The 13,281-nt window shown below is 41.8% G+C and overlaps 2 protein-coding genes across 2 annotated transcripts in view; one reads left to right on the plus strand and one right to left on the minus strand.

Annotated features, from left to right (window-relative positions):
- The window catches only part of srpk2 (SRSF protein kinase 2), a 64,741-nt gene extending 59,598 nt beyond the window's left edge, over positions 1-5,143 (plus strand). Inside the window, exons 15-16 of the mRNA XM_013909584.1 lie at positions 589-681; positions 4,361-5,143. Coding sequence (XP_013765038.1) covers positions 589-681; positions 4,361-4,545 — 278 coding nt within the window. The 3' untranslated portion in view covers positions 4,546-5,143. The remainder of the gene's footprint in view (positions 1-588; positions 682-4,360) is intronic.
- Positions 5,144-7,410: 2,267 nt separating this feature from the next.
- Positions 7,411-12,923, minus strand: adck2 (aarF domain containing kinase 2). The gene is made up of 9 exons (XM_005728187.1): positions 12,816-12,923; positions 11,710-12,073; positions 11,414-11,560; positions 11,146-11,274; positions 10,970-11,065; positions 10,585-10,863; positions 10,167-10,298; positions 8,292-8,345; positions 7,411-8,189 (listed from the first exon to the last, which is right to left on the minus strand). The coding sequence occupies exons 2-9, from the start codon at positions 11,872-11,874 to the stop codon at positions 8,049-8,051; spliced, it is 1,143 nt and encodes a 380-aa protein (XP_005728244.1). The 5' UTR covers positions 11,875-12,073; positions 12,816-12,923; the 3' UTR covers positions 7,411-8,048.
- Between the last annotated feature and the right edge of the window lie 358 nt (positions 12,924-13,281).

The raw sequence follows: 13,281 nt of genomic DNA on the forward strand, positions 1-13,281 counted from the left end.
TTCAATGTTTTGTACCTGTAATTGTCCCCTTTTTGTATTTACAATGTTCTTACACTGTGTTTCATCCTTCTTTCGATTAATTCTACCGTCTTTGGCTTTACTCTTTTTCTATTTCTATTTCTTTGTCAACATTTCCTGCCCCCTTCCTCTTCTTTTTCTTTTTCTCTCTCCCTTCTCCCTCCTCCGACCTGCCTCTCTCCTCCATAGACCACATAGCCCACATCATAGAGCTGCTGGGCTGTATTCCGAGGCACTTTGCACTCTCCGGAAAATATTCCCGGGAGTTCTTCAACAGAAGAGGTAGCGCTGGCCAGAGAGCTGGTGGGACTGGGACACACGGATGTCTGAGAGGGACAGAAATTATGCACTGGCAGACCGTTTTAAAATCAGATTTGAAAGTATGATTAAAACATCGAGAACAAGCTTCTCACTGCATTACCAATCGGTCTCTAAGCGCGTCTGCGGTGTGCCCTAAGGCATCAGTGTGTGTCGGTACCATTCAGCCAGTGTATGTGCGTGTTGATGTGTGTGCATGCCGTAATGCTGAACCGTGCTTGTTCCCTCTGTGACGTATGTGGTGGTGGGCAGACCACATCGCTCTGATCATGGAGCTCCTTGGGAAGGTCCCACGCAAAGTGGTCGCTGCTGGGAAGTACAGCCGAGAGTTTTTCACCAAGAAAGGTAAACGACTCAGTGGTTGATGACTGGTTAAGGGTAGTGTGAGCCAAAGGGACAGCGGTAGTGTGTCAGGAGCTGGGCTGTTATAGTTAGCTAAACCAACAGATGTGAAAAAAGTAACAACTAAAAGAAAACTAAAATGATTATCTTTTTTTTAAATAACTAAACTAAAACAGAGTTAAACAGGAAATGACCTTACCTTTAGTCTCTGTCAGTGTGGTCAAATTTGTCAACCCAGCAAACATCAGGAGGCATTGATTTGTCTGTTTATTAAGACTGACACATCTGTATGGCATTAAATGTTGTGCTGCCTGTTCTGAACTTCATAAATGCCGACTCAGCAAATACTCCAAATAAATAAAACTATTCATTTAAAACTGAAATGAGCAAACTCGAACCCTCGAAACAAGCAAAAGTAAAATGAATTAACAATAAAACATCAAAATGAAGTGATTTTCAAAGCAGATAAAATAAACAAATGTGTGCAATAAATATATTTTAAACACTGCCGGATTCTATTAAGTTTCCATAACTTAATAACAAAATAAAAAGGATTTTAAAAGCACTTCTAGAAAACTCCACATGTGCATTTAATAGGAAAAATATCTGTTAAGAATCACTTCTGATCTCTGCTAGTCAGTAAAATTCATACAGAAGGTGATCACTGTCAAGGAGATCGGGTGTTGAATATTTACATTAACTAAATATCTGTAAATTATAAGTTATTATTAACCAGACTGATAAATGTAAGCTTGCTATAATTACCTCTGATTTAAAATCTATGTCACACTTTGATATTTCACATCTGCCTTTCATTCAGTTTTTTCCCCCATGGCACAGACAACACAGTGACATATTTTTATTATATATCCCGACCAACAAATAAGTTTTATATCCTTTGTAAATTCCAAAAGAAACAGTTAAATGTGTTTAATCAGTGCCTCCTATATATCAAAGTTAGGATTAATAGTTTACAGGTTTATGACCAGGTAAAGCCAGTTAAACTAGTAGCAATGACAGTGTATAAGGCTTCTCTCTAGTATGTCATGCACCTCTCTGACCCTACTCACCTGTGAGCATGGTAAGTTCATGGACCTGTGATTGATACAGCTGATAACCCTTGCAATCTCTCACTCATTCTCGTTTTCCTTTCTGCTCATATATTCTTCTTAATGTGTCATGAGACCTGAATATTTCTCCTTTGATCCTGTCTCTATCTGAGGTCTGAGCCTGCACTTGATGTCTCAGTGTTCTCTCTTTTATCTCCGGGTGCTCTGTTAATCGGGTCTGACTTCCTCGCACCGACTCTCTCGCGTCTGCCGAGACGCTTTCGACTGCATGTTGCAGTCAGACGGCCTTGGCAGCTTGTTTACTTCATGTGCACTGATATATTGATTGGAGGCAAAAACACCTGGAAAAACTATACTCTGCATAGGAAAGAATAACAGCTGTAAGGGTTTATCCTGCTAACAAAAGCCACATTTCCTAATGAATGTTTGCACAAAGCTGGAGAATTCTTAACAGTTTCCATTCTCCCATCTTGCAGAGGAAAAAGAGGTTACCATGGCAGCCGTGGTTTGAACCGGACCTTCGGTCTCGATCGCTCCAATCATTAATCATTCGCTCACACTTGCTTGCTTCCCTGTCAGACTTGTGTTTTCCTCCTCTCCTGAATAATAGACACCATCCTTTTCTTTTCTCTTCTGTTTCTGTTACCTCACCAGGTCTTTAGCTATTTCTGTCCCTCTTGTACCCTCTGTTATTGTGTATTTTTCTGCCAAGACTCTGCAGGTTTTCACTCCATTGGTACAGCACCTCACTGATTAGCAAACCTTCAAACACACAGAGAGGCAAAGTAATTAGTGAAATCAGCTACTGTTTGGCTGAAGCCTGCATAATCACAGCCTAATGTGGCATCTGATTATATGACCGGTACACCAAAATACCCAGAAAAGAAAAAAATATAGATTTGCCTCCAGCAGTATTTTTACATTTTAAAAAAGATTCAGCAGCAACCTCTTCAACTGTTAGATTAACGTTTGCTGTATTGATACCTGCAGCATGCACGGTAATGATGTTACTTCACCGCGACACCTTCTCGCTCACTATGATTGCACCATAGATTTACCTGCGTTTTTCTCATATGGCTTCAATCAGACTGCACACACACTCTTTGTACTAGGGAGCTCTCAGGTTAAAGACCATGCAATGTCTGATCTGACAGCATCAGCCGCTGGGTGATGTATGGAAAAGTTCAGGGCTCTGGTAAAAGTCTGAAAACTGATCAAGTCTTGTTCTGAGGTGATAAGCCTGTTTTTACAATAACACTAACACTAAATAAGGACTGGTTGTCTAATGACATGGCAGTGATTAAAGTGTTGTCAGTTTCCTGTTAATGATGCTTGAATCATGACAATGCACGAGAAGCTTCTTTTTAGTAATTGAAAAAATGGTGAGCAGGTTCCTGCACCATTTTAAATATCAAATTGAATGCTTTTCAAGGCATAAAGAAAATTATGTATAACTAGTCACTTCTAGTTGGGTACACAGCTATTCAGTAATCCCTACAGCAAGTGGATATTTGGAGATCACAATATATCGACAGGGACCAATATATTGGCTAATACTGGCTATTTGATCATATCTTGGTAACAACATTTATAATGTTAAATCCATGAATATTTAAAAAGTAGAGAAGAGATGAAAGAAACACCCTTCAGACATGTTATGAGTGCTAATATTGCATAATTTGTTCACCAGAGGGCACTCCTGGAACTTCCCTGTTAGCCTTACACATAAACAACCAGCTGATTGGAGCAGAGGTAGAGTGTAAACAAGTAATCCACAAAAAAAATGTTATTTTTAAATTGCATTGCAATAGTTTCTTAGTGAGCACTCACAAATAACTACACAGATAGCGTTAGGTTTAAAATAAAAACCACAAAGCATGCTTTTCACTTTAACTTAATAAAGTTATTTCCGACTGCCATGTTTCCTACCAATGTGTCAAGTTTAATCACACATGGTGTATAACAGTTTTATTTGTTTAAAGCAATTTCACAACAACAGTAATCTCTGATTATTCCTTATGAGCAAGACTTTGGAATGCTGTCGACTTTTTCTGCTGCATTTTCTTTAAATAATTCTGAACAGAAATTAAACTGTTTTTGTAACGAGATGTTGCTGCTGAATTATCAGGATTTCACTGATGTGGGCACCATTGTTTTTTTCTAACTCCACTGTTCTGGAGAAAAGGCAGAAATCTCAGAGGCCAAAGCTAAAGCTGTACTATCTGCATGTCTGGGTGCTTCTAGAGTTAAAGGATACGGCTGGTGGTGTTTTGTATTTTTCCTCGTGATCAGCAAATCCCAGAAAAAAGCCAAAAACAACTATGCCGCAGTCACATCTCTTAGTTTTAGCAGATTAACACACAGTTTGTGCTCTGCCAAGTACCGAAACAAAACGATGGTGAAAATAAGCAGGATTTGGCTACAGATTCCAGATCTTGCTTATTTTCATGTTTTTTCTGATATTTGTGGAAAGCAAGTCAACATTATATACCACCAGTCTTTTTCCTTTACTCAAGAAATCCTTTTTTTAAAATTTGTTGGGACCAACATTTTTCAAACGTTCCAGTTCATCCTACCATGCCAGTGACTCTGCTGTGTGTGGCCTTCTGCAGGTGAACTGCGGCACATCACCAAGCTGAAGCCGTGGTCCCTGTTTGACGTGCTGGTGGAGAAGTACGGCTGGTCGCACGAAGACGCCGGTCAGTTCACTCACTTCCTTCTGCCCATGCTGGAGATGGTGCCTGAGAAGAGGGCCTCGGCCGGCGAATGCCTCAATCACCCGTGGCTCAACTCCTAGCCACAAACACTGAGCAACGCCCTTCTCCTCTTCCCCGCTGCCCACCCAACAGTTAGCCCAAACACCACCCCCACCCTGGTGGCAGCCTTTGGAACCCCGATGTGGAAAGAAGCTGGCAACAGATGAGAAGGACCTCCTTAATGCATTATCTCACATATCCATTTCATGCTTACCTGAAAATGCTTAACCTCCCACATTTCTTTTCCCAAAAGGAATGTAAAGACGAACTTGTGGAGATAAAATGACAAAAACAATCAGACTGTTGGAGGATGAATGCTGCCCACTTTGGAAAAGGGAGAAGTTGGGCTCTGCCTGAAAGAAATGTGCTTTCTTCTCTTTTTCTGCCGTCAGGATGCCGGTCAGTCTCTTACATCTGTCTGTCTCTTCCTAATTATAATTTTTTTAAAAATCTGTCTCGGGCGATGGACAGCTGCTGATCTTCTCAGTATTTTGAAAGAAAAGTCAACAAGTAGCCTTGATGTATTGCTGATGGCCCACAGCTCCATCTGCCATGACCTTTACACAGCCAGGGCCTCAAACTCAGATGAGAGTATGTGTGTGTGTGTGTGTGTGTGTGTGTGTGTGTGTGTGTGTGTGTGTGTGTGTGTGTGTGTGTGTGTGTTATTGAGCATGTGTGAAAATGAGCGTACGTGCCTGCGCTTAAGATCTGCCTACACAGACCCTCGTCTTTTTTCCCCAATCTAACTTCCTTTCCTAACCATGGAAGAAGTTCCCATATCAAACTCCGAGTTTACACCCTAATTTCTTCCAGGAATCCCAAAACACCCATGTGACCTGTTTGTTTCCCCACATTGCCTCTCTCCCCTTCCTAAATGAGCGTCATGATCCTGCCCGGGGACTGCTGCAGAAAGCTGGAGGGCAGCCAGTCCTCCAGGGGGCAGCACACTGAAAAGGAGGACAGAAACAGTGTGGGCTGTGCAAAAATACAATCAGTTCAACATAGAGGAGAACTGCTTGGTCTTTAGAGACTCTTTTTAACAATGCATGGAGAAGACTGAAGGAGCAGCATGAAGGATTATGAGAAACAAATGATGGATGCTTTGTTTCCTGTTTCATCACACCTCTTGGACATTCTGTTAGAAAGATTTACATTAGGTTAGGATATTTGGTGCCCCCATCCCTCCGCCCCCAAAATGAAGGTGGCTACTTTACAGTCCCCTTCTCCACCAGCTTTTGACATTCCTAAATCTTGATCCATCATTCCTTGACTTTTATTCCCGAGAACACTTCTGTTAATTCCTACTGTGGCACGTTTACCAGAACTTATTGGTACTATTCTCCCCTTTTTTGCCCTTATAAAGAAACCCTTTCTTCCCTGAGCTTCTCCAGAAATGGGATGGTCACACGGAGGTTGCACTTGTCTTTGTAGATGTCCTTCAGGGATTTGAAACCTTTGTATATAGAACTGAGATTTGGCAACACAGATAAGCGACCGTGGACAACATTTCAACACGCAAGCATCATTCCAAAAAAACAGAAGAAGAAAGAAAATACAGAGGTGGTTGTTGGCAGAACTTGACTTCCTCTGATATAGTGTTTTTTTGTTTTTGGGTGGGCTGCCACAGCTCAACCCTACAGGAATGTTCAGACTGAACTGCGCCACCTGGTGGCTGGACGAGAGTACTGCATTGCCACACTGCTGCTGCTCTCAGTGCCAACACTCCAAGACGTTCCACTGTATCTCTCTACTTAATCCGTAATGCTCTGTCAAACACACAGACAACCACAAACTCGCATCATCACAATTAGTCCAGTTGCCTATTTTTTCGCAATAAATGAAAACAAAAGATGAGTATAAGTAAATGGTGAGATATTTTTAAAAACTATTTAATTCATTTAAAAAAATGGAAAAAAAATAAAACTTTTCTCTGGTTGTCGTGACCGTGAACAGAATCTCGTCTTATACTGAGGTGATTGTGTTTGTCTGTTAGAGATGTTTTTATTTCTTCTTTCATTGCAATTATTAATGATGATGATTATTATTATTAAGAGGTTTTGTTTTGTTTTTTTACACTTTGCACCTCTCCCCTCCCTCCCTACTTGAATAGTGCTGCTTTGTCCAGGCCCGTGATGGGGAAAAAAATTCAACAGTTTTGCAATAAAGGATTTTGTGATGAGGTTCTTTTTATTATTTTATTTGGTTTCTTTTTCACCAAAACCTCCTGAACTCACTCTCAGCCATGCTGACTGTTCTTCCTGATGATATTGACAGAATCGCGTCTTGTCTGTTTTTCATTGACAGATTTAATAAAATTGTAAATTAATGGATCCTGTGCCCTTGATGCAGTGAATTTTCTGCTTTGAAGTTGCACTTGGCAGCAGTCGACCTAAACATGTCCGGTGAACTTATGATCGCAAACTAAAGGCATCGAATGAATAGAAAACAAAGTCACTACAGGTTCTCTTTTTATTGACATGAATAACTCACATTCAATCTAATAATTTCAAAAATACACTATATTGCCAAAAGGATTCACTCACCCATCCAAATCATTAGGTGTTCCAAGCACTTCCACTGTCACAGGTCTATAAAGTAATTTCCCCACTCCTAAGTATTTCACAGCAAGCTGTTAGTGGTATTATATTGTGTAATAAGATCATGGGATGCTGAGGTACATAGTGTGCAGAGGTCACCAACTTGCTGCACAGTCAGTCGCTACAGAAATTAGCTCAAGAACAGTGCATAGAGAGCTTCTTGCACAAATGTGCTTCTGGAAATGGTCAAAAATTCCCACAAACACACTTCTAAACCTTATGGAAAGCCTTCCAAGAAGACTTTAAGCTGTTATAGCGACAAAGGGTGAGCCCACATATTAAACAATATGAAAGTTCAATATGCACGTGAAGGCAGATGAGTCAAAACTTTCTGCAATATAGTGTATGCTACAATACCCAGGTCAGTTTTGTGTGTTACAATTAGTCAACACATTGTCAACCTAGTGTATAAGAATGTGATACAGTACATTGTGATTCACACTGAAGCAAACATGGTCCACTCAATTACATTTTTAGGATTCAATAAAGGATGGAGTGATAATAGATGTCCTGAGATCAATATTAGTCATTAAACATTAAAATGTGCTTTAAAATATCAACATGTGATTTTAGCAGTATTTTGTTTTAGATCGTAAATCCCAACAAATGCCCTCTGGTGCCACTTCCCCCCCTCCGACTCAGCCAACAGCCTGCAATAAACTTCAAGGGGTGTAGTGGATATTTTAGTCAAACAGATAACACATTTCCTAATAGGAGTGATAAAAGTGGGAATACCCACAAATTTGACCATATAATGAGGTATATTTTGGTATCACCACTATGGAAATGTGGAGGAGACGTGTATGCCACACAGGAATATCTTGCATTGTAAGCCTAAAGACAAACGTCATGGTATTATTAGGATGTACACATGAACTGTAGATCCACTAAAGGCATACTACGCTTGTGTGTACATTTATTATACAGCTGCTTCCTTTGTGTGTGCATCACAGCAGCGAGGCACAGTTCTTCAACAGCAGGGGTTTGGCTAAATCCAGAATGTCCAAGTTGGGATCGAGAGACCTTCCCAGGCCTTCCAGCACCATGATAGCGAAAATTATTGAGGAAAAGTTGCTCTCCAGCTTGACCTGGAAACACGGTGACAAGCGAAATACATATTTGACAGATAAATAAGATTCTGTTAAGATCTTTTTTTTTTTTCAAAGTATAAAAACCTGGTGATGTTATACCTTGTGTTTGATGAGTAGGCCAAAGACTCTGGAAAGTAAGTCGGCTACTTGGACCTGCAAGCAAAGAAAACAAACCCCAGCAAAGAACTATGTAACCACTATTAAAAATCACTGATTATGTAGTGAAGCCTGTCCATAGTGTTAACATTTGTGTTAACTTTCCTCATATCTCCAAAAGTTGATTCTGTTCATCTGGACGTAGCGTTTTGTGGGAGAAACGTTTCGTCATCATCCAAGTGACTTCTTCAGTCTCAGCTGACTGCAGGTTTCCCCAATCTTATAAACAGTACATTTGCATAATGACTGAAACCAGCTCACTGAAGGAACAATGGGCTGGGAGGTCAGTTCCTTAATCTTAATTATGCAAATTCTCATGACCATTGATCAACAACCACTGACCAAAACCCACTGATCAATGGCCATGAGTACCAGTCACAGAGCTGGGGAATGGCTGCAATCACAGCATTGTAAGATGGCGAAAGATGTACCCTTAGGCCCCCTCCTCGATTCAGAGATGGTCTTTCCCTTTTCACGTAAATGGCCTCCTTGACTCCGCGCTCAAACCAGCGTTCCTCCCTGTCCTGTACATCCTCATCCTTGAAAGAGTGTCCACTGGCCTGTAGGTGTAAATAGACTGCAGAGCCCTGGCCTGACGAGGTAGCTCTTCTGTGTTGTGCCATCCGCTTCGCCAGAGGTTGTTTGGTTTCCCCGATGTATAAATCCTGGCAATCCTCCTGGCACTTAACAGCGTACACTATGTTACTCTGTGTCAGGGGACCCGATCCTCAGGGTGGACCAAGTTTTGGCGCAGCATGTTTTGGGGTTTAAAAGGTTTTCGCTTGGGCAGCGGTTTTCCTTCCCTCCTGGATCGACTGGAGCTTTCTTTAGTTGCCTTTCCAGCTTTGACAAAAGTCCAGCTGGGATAACCACATTTACTCAGGGCCTTCTTGATCCGCTGTTCTTCTGCCTCCCTGGCCGCTGTGTCAGTGGGGATGGTGTTCGCTCTGTGTTGTAGCGTCCTAATGACACCCAGTTTGTGCTCCAGTGGATGATGAGAGTCAAACCTTAAATAATACTGATCCGTATGTGTAGGTTTACGGTACACGTCAGCTTTTAGATGTCCCCCATTACTGACGGAAACCTCACAGTCTAAGAAGGCTAACCTGCCACAGGAATTAGGATCCCAACGAGGATTAAGGAACTGACCTCCCAGCCCATTGTTCCTTCAGTGGGCTGGTTTCAGTCATTATGCAAATGTACTGTTTATAAGATTGGGGAAACCTGCAGTCAGCTGAGACTGAAGAAGTCACTTGGATGAGTGACGAAACGTTTCTCCCACAAAACGCTACGTCCAGATGAACAGAATCAACTTTTGGAGATTTACTTTCCTGGATGATTGAGAATGCATCAAGAAACTTTCCTCATAGTTTACATAACTTCCACATACAAATACGACAAAGACATTGACTCCACACACAAAAATGAAAACCAATAACTGATTTGAGTTTGGATTGGCCAAATTCACAACAGCTTTGGTTTTGGATTTTTATGATCAGGCCTCTCGTACAGTTTATTGCTTCACTAGAAGGTTTTTAGATAAGAATAGTTTTGCATGAATTTATGTTGAGGCCAATTTATTTTATCTACACATTTTCATTTTTCAGAAAGCTGTAGTGAAGAGGAAAACGATTAAAAATTCTAAAAGCAAACAATACAGATACAAAATAGACATGTATCAAGTTGCTGGAATCACAAAAGGAGTGCTAAATTTAAAAATAAAAGTATTCTATAATATTATAATGTCTTCTACTGTATTACATTAACCACCATCATCATCCTGGTCATAACACACACAATGCAAATGTTGGTTCATACCTTTCCCAGTGAGAGGGTGTTGCTGCTGAGGGCATGATCCACCAGCTCAGCCATCTCCTTTTTAAACAGCGCGGCATCCTTGCACTCATTAGCTCGGGCATGATTCAGAATCAACTCTGCCACACGCTCACCCTGGGACAAAAAAAAAAAAAAAGACACACAAGAAATTCTGTGACTGTTTCATGGGTGGTGGTGTACAAATGACCAAAGCTGTGTCACTGTTCAAACACTTATCGTCATTGCAGATTAGTTAAAGACTGTTCTCATTCACATTTAGGCAGTTTATACATTGATGTTCTTCACAGTTTCATTCAGACACCCCCACAACACTTAGTCTTAAGTGCTGTAGGCACTTTACATAAAATGGCACAAAGTACATCTTAAAGAAGCTATAAAATTTTCCTGCATCGGTTCCTACCTGATGCAGCACCACAGCTGTGAAGACAGCCTTAAAGTTGGCAAGGTCACGGTCACTGAGCTGGGCTACAATGCCAGCATCCAACAAGACCAGCTGGATAGGACACGGCGGTGGCCTGACACTGACCACCACCGTGTCCAACAAATCAGTGAGCATGGTTTTCCCATGGTGCTCCCCTGAAATACCAGTACCGTCTCCCGAGCCAGCGAGAGGACCCTGACTCTGGACAAGTATGTTGCCTGGATGAAGATCCCCATGGACGAAGTTATCCAAAAAAACCTGGAATAAAGAAGTTTACATTGTCACATGATAGCATTCTGCACACATCCTTAAGTATATAAAACATTTATCGTTTACACCAATTGCCTTGGGTTGTGGATCTTACCATTTTCAGCAGCGTGTCTACTCCCATCTTGGCTATCCTCTGCTTCACTTCCTTGGGTACCTCGGAGCTCAAGTAGTTTGAAATGGGTTCACTCTCCTGAAAAGGAGGCTGAATATTAACTGAACTATGCTGTCATCAGTTAATGACCTCAATTACTTGCAGATCATTATACTCACTTCAAAGGTTTCCACTAAGATGCTTCTGGTGACAAATGGTCGCAAAGGAGTAGGGAACTTTACATAATCAAAATCACGGAAATTCGTCTGGAAACGCTCTATGTTTCTGGCTTCAAAACGGAGATCAATCTAAAACGCATGGAAATCGCACCTAACTGTGACCTGTCTTAGTACACAGAATCCTAAAGCTCTATTTAAAAGTCATGTGCAAAGTCAAAAAAACGCTTGTGCCAGGTTAAATGTAGGAGTCTGAATATTTTTACATCACCTGTTTGGTCATGAGCTTCTCAAACTCCTCCACTATCTCACAAATACTGAGCCATTTGAGTCCAGGCAGGCAGTGCAGAAGCCAACTACCTGCTTTCATGAGCAACAGGTCTATCTCCACTTGTCTCCTCACTCCTGGATGGACCACCTACAACGAATCGGATACAATTTATACACACCCAACATCACGTGCAAGAAAAAGAAGGAAAAAAAAATCATACAGCATGTTCTCCTTTATTTACACTCCATGACTGTGATGTGAATCTGTAGGAGAGGAAACAATCTTGCAAGACTGACCTTGATTGCCACAGGTATCAGGCGCTCCTCCTGCTGACCATCTAGAAGACTTTTGTCCTCACTGCTCTCTTCCTCCCCACTCCCCCTCCAGAGCTGCCTCAGAGATCTTGCCATGCCCCCTAAACCAGGGATCTCCCAGGCTTCCAACAAATCGTCTTTTTCCATCTCCTCTACTATTGATTGGAAAGCTGGGTCCTCCACTTGGTCCACCCTGGCCCAGCCTCGGTATACCTGTGCAATGCATCCTGATCCCACCGGTTCTTTACTCCGAAACACCAAAACCCTTCTCCAGCCCTCCCCAAAAGCCCGCCGGAGGCACTGCTTGGTATGAGCCCAGGAGTGAGGGCGTACCTTGACGTGGAGCCTGGAGAAACGGTTGCAGAAATCTTGAGAGAAGATGTCTCGTCTAGTACTAGCCCACTGCCCCAGCTTGATGAAAGTAGGACCAGAGGTCTCAGTCACCCACAGCAAAGCATCGAGCCAATGAGGCATCCAGCGGGTAAACACCAGAACCAAGGGGTAAAGGAGAAGAAGGGGGACAAATTTGAAGAGCAGGACCAACGCCCGGAAGCTGAGGCGAAGAAAAAATATAAGTCTGTGCACTTGGATTTTAGCCAAAGACTTTTTTTCCGAAGCCTGGGGTTGAACAAGAACTTCCTGGCATCTGACTGCACTTAAAGAACCGTTGACTGCACCCCAACATAGCAGTGTAATCTTGGGTATGCGGGTTAAAATCTGCCCCCTTCTAACAAAAGCGGATCTGGTGTTCTGAATGAGTCCAAGTCTTGCAAAGGAGCCTGCTCTCTGCAAAGTGCACCTCAAGCTGAGGAGGGCTCCTCTTGCTCCAAGGGCTATCGTGATCATAATGTCACACAGCTGCTAGCTCAGTCCAGCAGCTGAACGGATCCACATGTGCTAGTTTTGTATTGCGAAACACCTTTTAGGAGTCATCTGTAAAATATAATCTTTGCTCTCTTGGTAAACACTGCAGGTTTTACCCAGAGGATTACACTTTAAAGTAAAGATGCAAACTAGATTGGCGCTACAATAGGCTACAAGCATACTTAGCTATTTTTCTACAATTTGGTAGCAATATTTGAACTTACGGTACTCGGTAGTTACTGCAGTTTCTTGACAGACGAGAAGAAACTCGATGACTCTTTTTACTTATGTGGACAAACCGGACATTTAATGCTTCAGCTGGCGTTGCTGTGCCAGCTAATTAAATGTGGATTTCCTTGTTTCCATTGATAACACAACATCTATAGAAACATTGCACTGACAGAGTACGTCCGGATATGACGCTATAGCAACAAGGTCACGTGGTTTTATCTTAAAGGTGCAGTGACAATCACGAAAAAAACTTTCAGCGTTTCAAAACAAAAATTAAAACACGTTTAGTTTCTCGTGTCTACACTTCTTATCCCACACATTGTGGGTCTGTCTCGTGTCACGCTTCTGTATTTAAGAAATTATAATTTTTCTCAACTTAACTTGCAGAAGCAATGGCTCAAATTAACCTCCGTATTGCGCGTGCGCAGTCTGTTGTAGGCGCTTCTTGCTATTATTATT

The sequence above is a fragment of the Pundamilia nyererei genome, unplaced genomic scaffold (genome assembly GCF_000239375.1).
Source record: "Pundamilia nyererei isolate P.nyererei 1_Seehausen unplaced genomic scaffold, PunNye1.0 scaffold00027, whole genome shotgun sequence".
NCBI lineage: Eukaryota > Metazoa > Chordata > Actinopteri > Cichliformes > Cichlidae > Pundamilia > Pundamilia nyererei.